This window comes from Populus nigra, chromosome 6, assembly GCF_951802175.1.
Source record: "Populus nigra chromosome 6, ddPopNigr1.1, whole genome shotgun sequence".
NCBI lineage: Eukaryota > Viridiplantae > Streptophyta > Magnoliopsida > Malpighiales > Salicaceae > Populus > Populus nigra.
The window spans coordinates 20368069-20386352 of NC_084857.1; the positions used below are offsets into that span (position 1 = coordinate 20368069).

The 18284-nt window shown below is 34.0% G+C and overlaps 1 protein-coding gene across 2 annotated transcripts; it reads left to right on the forward strand.

The window, feature by feature from the left end:
- The first annotated feature begins 6222 nt into the window (after positions 1 to 6222).
- Positions 6223 to 13662, forward strand: LOC133696630 (uncharacterized). 2 transcript variants are annotated; one of them, XM_062118867.1, is made up of 13 exons: positions 6223 to 7311; positions 8049 to 8130; positions 8228 to 8419; positions 8690 to 8754; positions 8825 to 8984; positions 9237 to 9482; positions 9575 to 9691; positions 9897 to 10085; positions 10188 to 10269; positions 10428 to 11356; positions 11468 to 11969; positions 12056 to 12246; positions 12340 to 12558. In XM_062118867.1, the coding sequence occupies exons 1-13, from the start codon at positions 6287 to 6289 to the stop codon at positions 12439 to 12441; spliced, it is 3882 nt and encodes a 1293-aa protein (XP_061974851.1). In that variant the 5' UTR covers positions 6223 to 6286; the 3' UTR covers positions 12442 to 12558. The 2 variants fall into 2 exon arrangements, with proteins under 2 accessions (XP_061974851.1, XP_061974850.1); XM_062118866.1 differs by having other exon boundaries at positions 6224 to 7311; positions 12369 to 13662.
- Positions 13663 to 18284: the final 4622 nt, after the last annotated feature.

The window sequence follows — 18284 nt, forward strand, 5'->3', positions numbered from 1 at the left end:
AGAATATCATGATAGACTTTATTGAAGGGTTACCAAAGTCAAAGGGAAAAATATTATCTTAGTCATAATAGACATATTCAATAAGTATAGGCATTTTGGGCAATAACACATCCCTTCACAGCTCAACAAATTGCTAAGATATTATTGGATCACATTTACAAATTTCATGGACTTCATGCAACAATTATGACTACTAGAGACATAATTTTTACTAGTTTGTTATAGAGGCATCTATTCAAATTATTAAGTGTCAAGTTACTATTAAGTTCATCTCATCATTTTTAGATGGATAGATAAACTAAGAGGGTCAGGTCAACCAATGCTTAAATGTAACAACCCGGCTTTTCAAGCCCAAAACAACAATACTTTGTTTTATATACCTGACACACATGGTGCCAGTAATCGGTGAACCTGATCCCTCACATCATCAAAATATGATCCATACAATCAACATTTCAATTAAAAGTGAATCTTACATAAACACATAATATTATGGTTGCATGATTAGAAGTTCATATTAAAAAATACATACATAGACATGAGTTTGCATTCCTATCCTACTAATAGCCATTACGAATTTAAACAAAAGGATCTAATAAAATTTATACGTTCAGTACATTGATTCATACAAAATATTTTGTGATTTAGAATGCATTTACATAATTTCTTGCAAAAGTAGGTTCCCGTGTATTGGGTTTCCTAGACATCTCATTGGTGTGACGTCCCTACTGCAGTATAAAACATTTAAGAGAATGCAATTACTTAATAATAATAATAATAATAATAATAATAATAATAATAATAATAATAATAATAATAATTAAACGGTCTGACAGTTAAATGAAGCATTACCATTTATAGTTTCTTCATGTACTTGGTATAAACAACTTATAGTACATATAGATGCACAAATTCTTGCAATCAACCATAATTTTAAACCTGGCTATCCTCTTAAGGCATCATTTGTTGAGGTTAACCGTTCACTCACCCTGGTCATCCACTTCGGATGCCATTAGCCAAAGCTAATCAATCGTTCGTCCCCGTCATCCACTTTGGATGCCATTAGCCGAAGCTAATCATTCATTTGTCCCAATAATCCATTCGGATGCTATTAGCCGAAGCTAATCAATCGTTCGTCCCATTCATCCATTCGGATGCCATTTGCCAAAGCTAATTAACAATTTGTCAACATTTAAGCGTTCGACAATCTAATATCTATTCTAACACAATATGGTAACATTCATGATAAAATATTTTATTATTCAACGTATGAAAAAGGAAGGTGCAAGTCATCTACCTGCTCCACCTACAGGTTGTTCTGGTCTTGACGATGGTCCAATCCCGACCGCACCACCTAAAACATCAATGGTCACAAATCAGTACATGGGTATCTTTGAATCACATTCGTCACCACACTTATTTCAAGAGTTCATATGTTCATATTCAAGTGTCCCCCATTTTACATCATCATACCATGAAATTGTTACTAGCATTTAAGTCATTTTACCCTAGGAGGCTTATTGTAGAAATTGGCAGTGAAAACTAGTTCGCTGCAGGTTGCCAATTCGATAGCGAAAGCTGGTTATATGCAAGCGGCTAATTCAACAACAAAACTGGTTCGTTGCAGATAACCAATTTCAGTAGCGAATGTTAATTCACTGCAGCCAACACAGTTTCGGCAGCGAATCACAATTTTGTTGTTGAACACCCAATTCGGCAGCGAATGTTAATTCGTTGCAGACAACTCAGTTTCGACAGCGAATGTTAATTCACTGCAGCCGACACAATTTTGGCAGCGAATCACAATTTCGCTGCTGAACACCCAATTCGGCAGCGAATGTTAATTCGCTGTAGAACACGCCATTCGACAGCTAATGCCAATTCGCTGCGGACAACACAGTTTCGGCAGCGAATCACAATTTCGCTGCAGAACATATGATTTGGCAGCAAATGTTAATTCGCTACAGACGACACAGCTTTGGCAGCAAATCACAATTTGGTTGCAGACAACTCAGTTTCGATAGTGAATGTTAATTCGCTGCAGCCGACACAGTTTCAGTAACGAATCATAATTTCGCTGCTGAACACCCAATTTGGCAGCAAATGTTAATTAGCTGCAGCTGACACAGTTTCGGCAACGAATCACAAATTCGCTGCAGAACACGCCATTCGGCAGCAAATGCCAATTCACCGCGGACGACACAGTTTCGACAGCGAATCACAATTTCGCTATTGAACACCCAATTCGACAGCGAATGTTAATTCGATGCAGCCGACATAGTTTCGACAACGAATCACAATTTCGCTGCAAAACACACACACACATTGAAACCATCAATTTCAACATATACTCTTTCAACAATTTCCAGCAGGACACACACATTGAAACCATCAATTTCAACACATACTTTTAATAATTCCAACAGAACACACACATATGCATGCTGGCCAACCCTATAGTTAAGGCCAGCTCTCTATCATAATTTGTTATTTCCATTTTATTCATTTTTCTTTGTTAGATGTTCTAGGAATTTGGCCTCATTTCATTTCTGTTTCCTTATCCTCTTAGTTAATTTCAGTTTCCTTCACAGCTAGCTTAGGTCTTAGGTCAATTTTTCTTAGGGTCTTCTTCTTCATTTCCGGTTTTGGGTCTTAAAGAGAAGAGGAAGGGAGTTTCATGACCCATACCTTTCGAATCTAACTAAGTTTGAGGAAGGTTTGACACTATTCTTTTTCTTCTCCTGCTGGTTCTCCTCCTCCTTCTTCCTCTCACATTTTCTAGCCCCATTTTCCTTTCCTTTTAGGCAGCTGTCCAATCTTCTCTCAAGGTCTCATCTTTCCCTCACACGTTCACAAGGCACTCTCTACTGGTTTGGTTTGGTTTGGTTTAGGTTTCTGTTGGGAAAGAGGAAGGGAATAGCAACATGCAGCTGTTGGAGACAACTTTAGGAAGAGGATGGGTCATCCTCTCTCTCCTCTTTGTATTTATACTCCCCATTAAATGAGGTGGGTTGTTTGGGGTTGGTTTAAATGTGTTCTTATCCTTGTTTTGGTCTATCTAAAACCGGTTTTACCCCTCCCTCCCAGCTCCTTAAGTTAATTAATTTTTTTAAAAAAAACAAAAATTGCGTCGCTACCGATCTGATCAAGAAATCGACAGCAAAAACTGCGTCGCTGCCAATCAAGAAATCGACAACTAAAACTGAGTCATCAATTCTATATATATATATATATATATATATATATATATATATATATATATATATATATATATATATATATTCTTTTAGGTGTTTACATTAAAGACTTATCTAAGATGCATTACAATGTATAATCTTAGTAGGTGGTATGATTGGTTGTCTCAAGCTTAATGGTGGTATAATTACAGTTACCATTCAACCATTAAAATGACATCATTTCAGGCATTGTTTGGTTATCCCCATGCAATTTAGGAAATGGATTTGCATATCATAACATCAGAAGTAGTAGTGGAAAAAATAGTTCAATAAAGAACATGCCTGGATCAATGGTTACAATTGTAATGGGAAATGGCAAGAAACATAATGAAGCAGTCTTAATTACAGGGCCTGAATTTCCTGATGACAGGGTTGACGCTTTTTAATTATAGGGTTCGAATTTCTTAGTGGCAGGGCTTCAACTTCCTAGTGGCAGGGCTGACATTTTCTGGATGACAAGGATTGAATTTCTTAATTACAAGGTTTAGACTTCTTGGTGATAGGGCTTGAAATTTATGATCACAAGGCTGAAAGTTCATGATGGAAAGGATTGAACTTCATGATTGCATACTTGGACTTCTTGATTACAGAGTTTGGACGTCTTAATTGTAGGGCTGACACTTTTTAATGTCACGGCTTAAAATTCTTTATAATAGGAATTGAAGTTCCTGAAAATTATATTATTTTCATGAATAATTATTTTCTCATGTTATATTAAAAAGTAAATGAATATTTTTGGGGTTTTTGTAGATAAAAATATAGACAAAAGAGGTAATGTTGTGAATTATATTTTTTTAAAAGCTCATTAGTTTTAATCAGTGTGACAAAAGTTATACATGGATATAATTTTTACTATATTTAGAACCCAATGCAAATATGCATTATATTAATACTGGGACATAAATTTATTATATTGGATTAAAATTAAATATATATATTTTTTTTATAGATTGTATTCAAGTCATACAATATCATCTTAATGCAAGTAATAAATAAAAATAACCGAGTTAATTTCACATAATTTAGTATTATTTGTTTCATAGACAAAAGAATTATTTTTCTATTTTTTATTAAATTATTTTTTGTTTGATAAATAAAATAATAAACTATTCTCAAATAAAAAATAAATAATTTATTTACCTTTTAAATACATGTTTGATTATTAATATACTTGAATACCTTTACATTGTTATTTTACTATTTTACCCTTGATAAATTACCTATACCTCAATATATGAAATAAAACAACATGCAATAAAATGTACATTTTTTTTCCTAATCATAACATAGTATAATACTCATTAATTTATATTCTTGTAGCCATCAGCTCACTTACATAAAAACTAAATAGATAAAGTCTAATGACATAATTTTCTTATTTTTTTCTCTTAAATAATAAATTAATTTTTTGACCACATAAAAAAATTACATACAAAAGGTGAAAAATACTCAAAATTGTCACTGTACTTTTACAAAAAAAAATATAATGCTACACACATAAGCACATGTCGGGGTTATTTTCAGGCGATTAATCATTTTAGTAGAGTAAATTATAACTTATTTTATATATGTCATTTTTTTTTAATTTTCATCTTCCATTTAATAGTCAAAATCAATGTTATTAAGAGGGCGTTTGGGTCTGCAGCATCTGCTGTTTTTTTTGTCAACCTCAGTAATACAATGTTTGGTTATAAATAATGATTGTATTTTGACGCATGAGACCCACAAAATATGAGGTGCAACGGTAAGTTCAACTGATACAATTTTTTCATGCTTCTTCCTACTGTCTCTTTGTATAGTGGAGAGCAAACTCTCCACTGCTCACTTAATTAAGTGAACAGTGGAGAGTAAAACTCTACTGTTGACGTGAACAGTGGAGTCACTCTCCACTGTTCCGGCCAGTCCGGGTCCGGGTCAAAGTTAAATGCATTAAACCGGGTCTAACTCAGTAAAACAAAATTTATTTTTTTAATTGTGTTTTATTTAAAAAATTAGAAGGCAATCCCAATTTTATTTTTGCCGGGTCCGACCTGGTTAAAAAAAAATTAATTTTAATTTAATTTTTGTGTTTTATTAAAAAAATTAGAAGTAGATTGCTTGATGACGTAGTATTTGTAGAATTTGATCTCCACCTCAATTTTGTTCTTGATGATATCTTACCTGATGTTGTTGCGAGAAAATATACTCCTTGTTGGATAGATTTTGTACGTTATGAAATTGCACATAGTTTAATGGAACAATAAAAAATATTTTATATCAATATTATTTATTTCATGATGTCATAACAGTAGTTAAATCTACAATATTTAAATTAAAAACCATCAATATTAATAAATATTTTTTTAATTATTTTATAACTTCAATTTGAAAAGCATTCTTTTAACCAAACACATTAAACTACTTTTTGTTCAACTTCAATTTCAACCACAGTTTTAACTAAACATATATTTTTCGAAACCAACTTCAACTAAAAGTACTTTCTATAAAATAATTTTTTTCAAACCAGAATCACAACCGCTACCACAATACCAAACACACCCTAAACTTGATTGATTTTACAGGTCAACTCAGTGCCGTTAGATTTCAGGCCAAGTTTTACATTGAATTAGATGAAAGTTAACTTATCAAACTCATCAAAACATGAATGGAATGTATTTTAATTGTGTTTTATATTTTTTTCTTCACAACAATATTGATTTGACTTTTTTTTTTTAAAATCTTGCAATGTAATGTTAATCCAGATTAATTTAGGTTGATTTATCTAACTCGTGACCTGAATTTTGAATTACATCGAGTTTTATAACTATGGTAAAAATAGGCAAAGATTTAAATAGTTATTTTTGAAACTAAAGGGACTGAATTATTTACTTTATAAAAATAGAAGACTCAGGTTATAATTAACCTGGAAATTGCCTGTCAAAGTTTTCCCGCGCAAAGCAAAAAAAAGAAAAAAAGAAAGAAAAAATTCAAACCCTCCAAAACCCAATCTCCAGAGAAACAAAACTCCCACGAAACTTCACCTCCACAACCGTGTACAGAACACAGCCACCATGACCACCACCGCCACGGCCACGGCCACCTCAAAACACCAGCCACCACAATTAACAGACGCCGAAATCATAAACCTAGCAAATCAAAACCAGCTCCACCCCTACCTCCTCTCCACATCATCTCACCCTACACTCCTCTCTTACCTCCATAATCGCACTCTCTCCCCTTCACCTTCTCTTCCAATCTGTCAATACACACTCTCTCTTCTCTCTCTCATTTCCCTCTCTCCTCACACTCCTTCTCTCTCGTCTCTCCTCTCTTCTCTTCTCGCTGATTACATCAATCTCTTTCTCTCCTTTCAAATTCCCCGCGATTCGAATTCCCTCAAAACCATCCATTTTTTCAGTACTGTCTTGAATAATGTCCCAATCAAAGATTTAGAGGCCGTTTCCGAGTCAATCGTGCTTAATTTGTCAAAACTAGTGAGTTTTGAGGACACCCAGATGCTTGATATTCTTCCTGCTTGTTTCAATTTGATGATTAATGAGAATGGGAGGGAATTTGTAGGCTTGATTTTGGACAGGGTTATTGAGAGTGAATGGTCAAAGGTGTTGTTGGTGAAAATGGTTTCTCTAGTTAGGGAATTCATAGGTTTTATTGATAAAGTGAGAGGGAGGGAGTTTTTGGAGAAGGTGTTTAAGGGAATGAGAAGAGTGGATTTACAGGACTTGCCTTCGCTTGTTTATCAATTACTGGTTTTAACATCAAAAGGGTTTAATAAGAGGGAGGTGATTGAAGGGATTGTTATGTTTTTTGGGTCTGAATTTGGGGGCCCGAAAAGAGGGAGTTCGATTGTTAGGCAAGTTGAAGGGACTGTTTTGCTTCATGTTAATTTTGCGGTCAAGCAGGATCCTTCACTGGGGAAAGAAGTTATAGGGCTTGTGAAGTTGGATTTTAGGGCTCTTAACCATTTTACTATTTCTGTTTTGTTGTCTGTTGCCAGGGTTAGAAGGTTTAGTGAGAGCTCATTGGGAATACTGAAAACTGTTTTGCTGACTGCTTATCGTGATCACAAGTTCGCTAAGTAAGAATTTAACGCCTTCAAAATTTTCAGCATTGTTTTGATGGTTCGTATTTTAATCTGTGGCAGTCAAGAAAGAAAGTTGTGTGATATTTCCTAAGGTTATTTCTCTTCTGCAAGCGTCATGGACCTCCTGGATTATGAGTATTGGTTTAATACTACTTATGTATATCAAATACCATCTGTAGCATTTTGATTCTGGTGAAATATAGCAACTTCTGTTGTTCTTGGCAAATGAGGGAGCTTAAATTCTTTAAGATATTGGTAATTTGAACTTACATGGTATTTTGGTCTTGATTTTACACATCTCTATTGTACAAATAGCAAAGTGTGTAAGCTCAATAGAGATGCCAATGATTTTTTGTAATGTTTTGGTGTGGATTTTATTCCTTTGCCGAATGTATATCAAATTGTGCAAGCTCAAAGGAAAAATGCTGATTAATTGCTGTCTTGTTGCATCTCTGTGGGGCAGCAAGACAATTTACAGGCTCGTGCTTATAGGTTCTAGGATGTTCATCAGGTGCTTGAATTTTTATCATTGATGGGCAGGTGATCTTAGCATGATAGATAGAGGGACAGTGTGCAATAGATTGTCGACATCAACTCCATTGACTTGCGTAATTGGGCGATTGATTTCCATGCATCTCAATCTGTGTAATTTATTGTGCCTAGCATGTAGTTCTCTCTTGATATGTTCATTGTAACAACAATTTACTTTCATCTTATTTCTCATCATTCAGAAACTGTAAGTGGTTGCCAGATGATTTCAAGGAAGAGTGTCTGCAGAATGTCCAAATAGCGGAAAAAGCTTTATTAAGAGCTGTTAGTTTCTTCTGCTCTCTATTCATAATCTGTGCATGTTGATGTACTTAAAAAATAAGATATTTTGATTTTCATATTGCTGCCTTTTTGTCTATAGGTTAATGAGAGCAACTATGGAAGAGAGCACATTGTGCCTACTATCGTGCAGTTCAGTTTTCAATTGCTAGAGTCATTGGAAGATGGAAATGTTAGAGAGCTCTGGGATTCTAATGCTATATTGGGCATCGAGGAGCTTAGTATTCAGATGCTGAAAACTCTATTCGAGGTCCATGAGATGGCAAGAAATGAGGTTATTACAACTGTGACCAACGGATTTTATTACTATGAAAATACTCTGCTTGAGAAGATTGTAAAAAGAAACTGAAAATTTACTTTGGTTTGTAAATATATTCTACTTCTTCCCTCCAATCTCATATTAAGTTCATTACTTATGAGCTATTTCGATTCTTCACTGATCGAGTTAATATAAAATCAAGCAGCTTTTTCTAGTTATTTGTGCATCAGCCAATATTTTATTAATGTAATGCAATATGAGTGATTAGTTTGTAACGTGTTTCAGATTATTGAGCAAAGCAAATCTCGCATCCTTTCTTTGAAGCCAGAGAAGAACATACCAATCATCAGGTAACTACATACAGATTAATGGGAAACTTTTCTGCTTTGTGGAAAATAAGGTATTAAGCTTTCCTTGCAGACTGCTTGGTCATCTAGTCCAGAGTTATCCTTATCTGATGCTGGAACACGCTTCCCGTCTGAAGGAATTGTTGGATTATTTTGTTTTTATGCATGGCAAGGTTGCCACTCATCTTGTTGCTGCTCTTGTGCCTCTCATCAAACTTAGTCGTGATCTTCGGGTAAATATTTTCTCATATTAAGCACTTTTTATGTTTCTCTCCCGCGGAGAGACAATCAATCACAAAAACTAGGGCAAACATGTGAAATAATATATCTATATTTTGATTCATACCAAACCATCTGCGAACATGAAATCCAAATATGGATTTGTAGGTGTACAAGTTTGGAACATGTTCTAGGTGCTTTGTATTTAACACCCACCATTATTGAATTCCCTGAAGTTTGAGTTTTCTTGTTTCCCAATAATGCAGGATTACACAATTTTGGTTGTCCGCAAGGCCATGTTTAGACGGGAAGATGCAGTTCGCCTTTCTGCAACAAATGCCATTTTCAATCTTATACTTGCAGATAAGGAAGCCAAGAGAGAAGGCTCGTTTTCTTTTCAAGACTCATCAAGCCAAGCAAGTTGCAGCCAACATGCTGAAATACCATGCACCTTGGATGGAGGTCTCTTCCAGGAGCTACGTGGTTTGCTGCAGAGATGTCTTTATCAACAGGTTATTTTCATGTGCCCACTATCATGTTTCTTTTCATTTCATTTTACTCTCGTCAAATTCCCCTCTAAATAAAGTTGGATTGCTGTCTCCAGGCTGAAATCAAGGAAGTCATGTATCATGGTCTTTTGAAGCTTGTCTTGGCAGACCCATCATGTGGGGGACCTGTGCTTGATTTTCTCTTGCCCCACTTTCGTTGTTTTTTCAAGGAGGTAGTTATTGTCAGTATATATCGGATTTATTTTGAATCATGTTAAGGTGGAATGCCATATGTAAGCTTCTATCCTGTATAAAGCTTTTGGTTTGTTATGTAAGTTCAGAGAAGGAAAACTCATAGACTCTGACTTCATAGGTCTTCATTATTTGAAGTTACCGGATATTGAGTTCCTTACCTGACACGAATCATGTTATAAGCAGGATGCAGATGTTCAACTTGAAATAAGTCGTTGCACTAAATCACTGAGTGGCAATGTTGTCATTGAAGAGCCTCTAGATGCTCTAATGTCTTGTGTTTCTTCAATTTTACTCCTTCAGCCACATGGTAAAGCTGATTGTCCAGATTCTTCGAGGTCATATTTTGGTTTTTCCCTTTCTCAAGAAAATGAGGTAAGTCCTTTCTCAATAGAACTAGTTATAGCTATTTCCTTGAAATGAGATCATTGTAGAGAGTAATGATTAATAAAACATCATCAATGTTAAATTTTGCAGCTAGGAAGTGATCTCTCTCGTGAATCATTTTCCAATGCTTTGTTAAAGATCCAGAAGTTCCTAAAGAAGATAAATTTGGAAGGTCTCTAAGGCTTTTGGCCAACATTATATTTTCTTTGTTTCAGATCAAGTCCCTATAGTTGTGGTGGACTTGGCAATGTTGTTATACTTCTATAGTAGCTTTACTGTCGAAGTAGGAAAATTCTGATTTTTGGTTTTCCTCTTTTCATATTGGATTAGACTTTCTGAGTCGCATTCAGGGCGATAGCTCGACATCTGTTCAAGAGGAGAAAAGAAAATGCTGTGCATTGATTTTAGCAGGCATCCTTGAAGTAGTAGTGAACACTATCGCAACCAGGTTGAATAAAGCGACAGACATAGAGAAGGTGGATCTCGAAAAGGAACTTGTTGGGTTTGTTAATCTTCACGAGTCACTGGAAAAGGATTTGTGTACAAGATTGAGCACTGGTATCAAAAGGGGGAATGTGCGAGCTACTGCTCCTGCTCCTGCTCCTGGTATGGCTAGTAATATTGAACCTGGCAACAATAGATTGACTCAAGAACGAATTCCTTACTTGACAACTTCAAGCCTCTGTCAGCTAATGCAAACAGCACTTAAGCTATGCAATACTGAATGCTCTAAAACTATTGCAGCATCCCAGCACCATAGCCAGTTGTCATCGAGCAAGCCAGTAACATGCCATAAGATTATGGCTTTTATCTTGAACCATTCCCTTCATCACATAAAATCTTACCAAACTGTGGTGAAAGAAAATCCTTTGAGGACTTTGATATATGGGGAAATTAAATTGATGGGACCTCCTTTGCTGAAGTTAATTTTTTTGCTCAAATCAGGAAAGAAGTTGGTGACAGATGAAAAGAAAAAAGAAAAGAGAATAAAAGATGAAGATAGAAAAGGATATCTACATCTAGCCTTATTATGCATGAAGGAATTGGTCACAATTAGTTTGCAGAACCCACATTTGACTGGGTTGCTTGAGGATTTGGTGTCAGTATCCACACTAGAGTATCCTGAATTGGATGATAAATATGAAGAAGCCTCCAGGATTGACGATCAGCATATAAGAATCAAAGAATTGTTTGTTGTCAAAGTTTTGAAGCCATTGTTCAGTGAGCTTCTTGCACAATCGTATTTTCATGAACTTGAGGTAAATGTGATATATCGTGCCTCTATATGCACTATTTTAGGAAACTTATGCTTTCATCTAATTTGTATCAAGTTCTCAAGCAACAGTGTTTCATGTACAATTTGTTCTCAGATTATCTCTGATATGCTATTGGTGATTGGAGAAAAACTGCCCCGCAAACAGAGGAACTCTCATGGAGCCTGGAGTATTCATGTCTGCAAAAGCAATGTCATAAAGAACTCCAAGGCTGCAAGAAGTGTGGTTGCCCTTGCTATCTCTTTAAGCTCCCCACCAAGTGATTTAATTGTAGCTCAAGACATGGCCAAGGAGCTGTTAAAAGTCACTGGATCAGAGACAAGTAACGCAGAAGAGGTGTCTGGATCACACTCTATCATAAACCAGTCAACGAGCAGTAGCATAATTTCTTGTATACAGAAACTAATCGAAGCAATTATTGTTGATATGGATTGGGCCATCAAAAAACTTAATATATTTACTCTGGTATCTCAAAAAAGCATTCATTTTAGTCAGAACGAAGAACATATTACAGGATTGGAGTACGAAAACAACCTTTACTCAAGGGCTGAAGCGGTGGTGAAAGTACTGTCTTGCTTTGTTTCGATGAATCTCAAGGGTGAGCATGCATTAACACAGACAACTTAATCTCATTATCTGTTAGCCTGTCTTTGTTATGTATTTCATTCGCTGTAATATATGCAGAACCTCAAGCAGAGCATTTGCTCAGATTGACTGCAAAATTTTACAAGCATTTAGCTCAGATGTCAAGGCTCAGGATTGCTTCCAAGGGATGCAAGCAGCTCATACCTAGTCTTGCTTTCCAGAAGCTTGTTGAACTAACTTGCAAGCAGCTAACCGTTCCACTTTATAACTTTGTTGCAGAGATGCAAAGGGTATAGTCCTATAGTACACAGTCAATCTTTTTTCCAATCACATCCTGTCACATTGATCACATGTAGTTTTGTATTGTGGTCGTCTTTTGAAAGGTTGTTGACGGGCTCTATGGGACTTGCAGGAGCAAGAAAATGCTAACAGCAAGTGTACTGCCAACAAGATCAAGAGGGAGAATAAGTGCATCCCCGACTTGATCTACCAGATAGAAGATTGTGAAAAATATCTAATCCAGCTGAGCAAGGTGAGCAAAATCAATTTATTGAGGCATGCCAAGCGTAGTACTTCCAGGGATTTCAAAATAATAGATTCAAGGAAGATTATTACGGAAGAAGATGAACCCAATCACGAGCCTGCCTGTCATGCTGCTGCTACTGCTGAGAATGGATCACCTGAGTCTGGAGACAATGAAGGTAATGAATCAGACAAGGTTTTGTCATCTCAGTCTGGTAGTCCTTTGTCTGAGGAGGAATCCGCATCTGATGGCGAGAATGGAGGTGCCCTTCCTCATGCCAAGAGGGTGAAGAGAGACAGAGTTGTGCTAGATTCTGATGATGAAGCATAAAGTTAAACGCTGGAAATTGATGTACCTAACAGAAAAGGGTTCCTTATATTAGAATAGATATTCTGGATAATGGCTTTAGGTTGTAGTTGCAAGCTTTACATGGAGGGAATTCAAGAACAGGCCATGAATTATATGATCGATCTTCCAGGCCAGACAGCGATTTTCTAGTGAGTTGCTACCAATTCTTCGTTCAATGTCAAAGACAATCTCTGTGATATCCAGAAAAAAAGCTTTCATTTAATCAGAACGTGGAACGTTCTTCCACACTGACATTGAGAATCATCTTTTATTCGGGTTGCAGCAGTTGTAAAATTACATAATAAAAGTATGAGAAGATGCTTGGAATCATGCACTTAGCAACGATGATGCTGCTGCTGCTGAGAAAAACGTCCTCTGAGGTTTCCAAAGTCGGGGACAGTGAATCAGAAAACGTTTCAGCAGTTGAAGAGGAACTCAAGTCTTCTGGTCAGGTGAGGTGCCCTTTCCAATGCCAAAATGTTGAAGAGTACAGTTGATCAAACTTTTCTGCAGCAACCATCCATTATCCATGTTATGACAGGCAGCCCAGGTATAATCCATGGTAATGAAATTGTGTCAAAATCAACCTTGGCTTGAAGTTACTTTATGCTGGCAAATTATATGGAAAAGTTGATTTCTATAGTCAGGGGCTCAGGGCTCAGGGCACAGTAGTATAATGATATTATTAATTCTGTATAGGCAACGTTTTATATGTTCTGTGGTTATTTTAGAGACTGTATCTGGTGCCGGCATAGGTACAGTTTAAGGGAGTTTCAAGATTAAATGTTTTCTTACTCAACCCTGAATTTCCTAATTCAAGTGTGGTTCATTAGTACATGCATGCTCGTCTATGTTGTCGGTGCTGGGAGTTGTGTTCTTTGCCAACGTGTTTTTGTAAAAGTAAGAAACATTTTTACTGCGAGCTAAAAACATATTATGCTTATATTTAATAAAACAAATCAAAATTAAAAATAAAAATAAATATTAAAAAGAGTTGTTAATAATAACTAAAAAAAAATTAAGTTGAAAAACTGAGATAAATATATATTGAACATCATTTACAATTTTTTATATTTTCCCCCCTGGAAGAATTGCAGATTGTAGCCATAAACTATATGAATCTCCAACTAAAATACTCAGATTATTATTGTAAATCAGAGATGCAGAACATTGACAAAAATGGGATCCAGCCCTGTTCTCATATCCAAAAACTGGTACTGTTACGAGTTTCAATGTCTTAATAAGCAACTCTCTCCAGTAGGAGCATCCGCAACAGCAGAAAGTTTTCCATTTCGTGCGACTAAGGATGCATAAAGCCCCATCAGCGATTTTCATGAGCACATCATGCTTTGCGGATGCTAAAAGTAACGACCAAAAAAAAAAAAACACAAAAATTTTAATGAGATGAAACTCAAGTTTGCAGGTTTTATATTTTCTAAGTGAATGATATTTTTACTAAGCTTGAAATAGATAAAAAAAAACCTTATCTAAACTAAGAAACAAATTAAAAATCTAAAATTATAAAGAAAAGAAGCATGAAATCTAAAATAATAGAGAAAATCATAAAAACTATCAAAACTATAATTTTAGGATGGGATTTTTAAAATCCAAGAAAATAACTTTCAGAAATTGCTGTAAAAATTTAAATGCAATCTAATAATCAAATTAAAAGTTATGATAATTTAAATTGTTAATCTGATCTGATATAATTAGATTTTTTTAAAATCTAAATTTATCTTATTAATTAATAAATATATCTATTTAGCCATTCATATGATCCATCTAGAATAAATTCTTATTAAATTGTAATCCCCCAAAAAAAAAAAATAATCTAAAATCACGTATTCACTTTCCCTTCTTAGCAATCACACCATTCTTCACTACAGCAATGGCATAAGAACCTTTAATTGTGGCAGGCGATGAGCATTAACAACGGCCGTTCTGTTCACAGTAACTCCATCTAATGCTTCTTGTACTATACGCTCTGACTCTGCATGCATCCAGCGCCCTCGTTGCCTCATCGAGTTAAAATAATTTTGGGATTCTCGACCACCGCCCTAGCGGCCATTGTCTGCTTCTTCCCACCACAGTTGAATTCCTCGTTCACCTACAATGGTGTCATCACCTTCTGTGACGCATAGTTGAATTCCTCGATATTCTTTCTATCTTTCTTTTCTCTTTCTTTCTTGGAATTTACATCGGCCCTTCAATCTTTTAAATCAGCTACTAAACTTTTTTTTATTTAGACTGTACAACTGCTTTTACATTTACGATGCAACAAGTATAGTAAGCTATTGGGTAATAAATCAAACTATATTTTATATTGCAAAATTTATTAAAAAATTGAGTTTAAATATAATTTTTTTAAAGTAGTTTTTATATGTTTTTTAATTGAATTTCATAATTGTTTGTTTTTGCGTTTTAAAAACGCTTTTGAAAAAATTTAAATTTTATTTTATTTTTTTCTTTACTTCATATTAATATTTTTTTTGTGTTTTTAAATCATCTTGATGCGCTGATATCAAAAATAATTTTTTAAAAATAAAAAAATTATTTTAATACATTTACAAGTAAAAAACACTTTGAAAAGCAACCACAACTACACTTCCAAACACAAACAATTATATATGTTTTTTTGCTGCACATAAACTTCATCCAACCAATTTTTACCAAACACGTATCTAAATCCACCTAGCCATCCTTTTTTTAAACCACACACACAAAAGTTACCTAACAAAACAAACATACTCTAGTCTTTGTTCATTTAATTATTATTTATTTTATTTGATATTATTTGAAATTAAAATTTTATTTGAATTTTATTTTCATTCAATTTCTTGCTTTGTCAGATTCAATTCCTTTTCTGTTTTATTGATATTTATAAGATTAACCATAGTCATATTGCCATCCTGATTACCAATTGAAACCTAATTCGTCATCTATGACAACAATTACCGTGTTATTTCTACTACATCGTCGTTTTTGACATTACTGCTAGTTAATATTTTACTATTTCATAGCTATAAACTATGTTTCACTCACACAACTACACACAATTAGAATTAGATATTGACTATAATAGTTGTTCGTGACGAAGTTATTAATTTTGGTGAGCAAACCTAGTAATTTGCCGATGTAGCTTCTAGCTCCGTTTAGCTTCCAAATTAAATCAGGTGAGACACGATTGATTCAGTAAATTCATATAAAATTCAGTTATTTCAATTAAAATCTTGTTTGATTTTTCTTTAAATCAAGACAACATCATTTTAATTTTTTTAATAAAAATATTAAAACAATAATATTTTAGATTAATTCAAGTTAACTCGTTCAACCCTTAACTTGGAACGAATCTTACAAATTAAAAAGTTGAATGAGGATGAAATTGAAAAAAAATATAATTTCATAAATTATCTCAAATAAAATAAATAATAATCAAAATAATAGAACTCAAATCTAAAAAATAAAATAAAAATGAAAGATGAAGAAATTAAAATAATAATAATTAATATTTTATAAATTATTTCAAATAAAATAAGCAATAATCAAAAGAATGAGGATCAAATTTAATAGATAAAAAATTTCAATAAGAAAATGATAAGGGAAAAGCAAATAACAATTATAAAAATGAGGATCAAAGTTAATATAAAAATTAAATTTTAAGAGATGAAATTGAAAAATACATATAGCAATCAAAAGTTTGAGGACCAAATTTGATATAATCAGCAAATAATATGATATTTTTAAATTTTTCACAACTTCCGGAAAATGTTTTCCGCCCAAATTTTTCAGGAAAACACTTTCCTAGAAACCAAGTCAAATTTTTTTTTGACTGGAAAATTGATCAACTTTTCTAATAGCGAACAAACACATAAAAATTTAAAAATTAATTTTTTAAAAATTACTTTTTAGAAAACAAACATGATCTAAATCAATAAAATGAAACCATTCAAAGCCTGCGTATAAATTTCTTGAATGCATATGATGTGATTTGACTTCATTTGCATGAAAAAGGTTAAATTTAGAACAGATTGCACATAATACTTCATTATTTGCAGAAGTCAGAGTGACGTTTCATTTGCTTGAGAATCTTTTGGCTGCTAAACATTTAGCCAAATTAAAGTGTTTGTATGGCTCATCAGGCAAATGAGTCTATACTATGTGTCAAAAATATTACGGTCAATAGTTAGATAAGGATTTTTTTTTTTTTAGTTTAACGTAGGTGTTCAGGTTAGCTTGCGCACACCTCAACTAATCCTACAGGCCTTGAAGTTAACGACCATGTAAACCTCCAGTAGCCATCATATAAGCAATCATAAAGCTTTGAACCTGAGATCATAGAAAGAGCAAATCTCTTAGTTCTAAATTTTTACTACTGGATCACCACCTAGATGGTTATTAGATAAAGATATTTGATCTTGAATGTGATGGGTCTTCTTGTTCGGTTCATATTTACTTGGCATTAGAGCGAAACTGATGCATCTATGCTCGAGAGATTCACACTGTGAATCTTCTTTTTTCTTTTTTGTACTTCAGATGGCTGTTACTCAAACAACTTGATAGGTAGCACATCCAACATGTGTGTTAAACAGAGCTTGTGCTAGAGCTTAACTTTTGTTAGAATCAACAAAAAAATATGTAATCAATCAGGGGCATTGTATGTTAAATTCATGCGCAATGGGCTGGTTTAGATCGATACTAAAAGGATGATTATGAATTCTTTTTATATTTATATTCTATTTTAATAAAATTAATAGAATTTCAAATCTACATTCATGTGAAATTCCTGCTATTTTTTATATAATTGCTACAAGATTAATAATTCCATGAACTTGGGCTTAAGGTGTTGACAAAAAAAACATTCATTTTCATGTTTTCATATACAACCCATGAGGGTTAGCATATTCTTTATGCATAAACGGATTTTACACAGATTTAATAGTTCTTCCACTTTGAAGAAAAACTTTTTCATTTGTGTTTCATAAAAAATAGTGAAAGATTGATGGATCATTACCGCGATGATATTTGTTTAATTGTTAAGCCCCCAACCAAATTCAAATAATTTAATGAGGAATTGATAAGGTTTGAAAGGTTTTTTTTTTTTAAAACCTTGAGTAAACATAACATCAACCTTTTCTTAAGGAACGTTTGGGAACACGGATGCGGCTGCGGCTGCGTTCCCAAAAAATTTGAATTTTTTTTTGTTAAAATTTAATATGGTTTGTATGTTTTGGATCGTTTTGATGTGCTGATGTCAAAAATAATTTTTAAAAAATAAAAAAAACATCATTAGCATACATTTTAGCACAAAAAATTATTTGAAAAGCATCCGCAACCACACTGCCAAACACTCTCTTAGTTTCATCCAACAGGAATAGATTTCAAGCCTTTTTTTAGTGAAAAATCCTAGGGTGCAGGCGTTAGATTGAAAATATACTTATTTAATGTGGTCTGTTATGA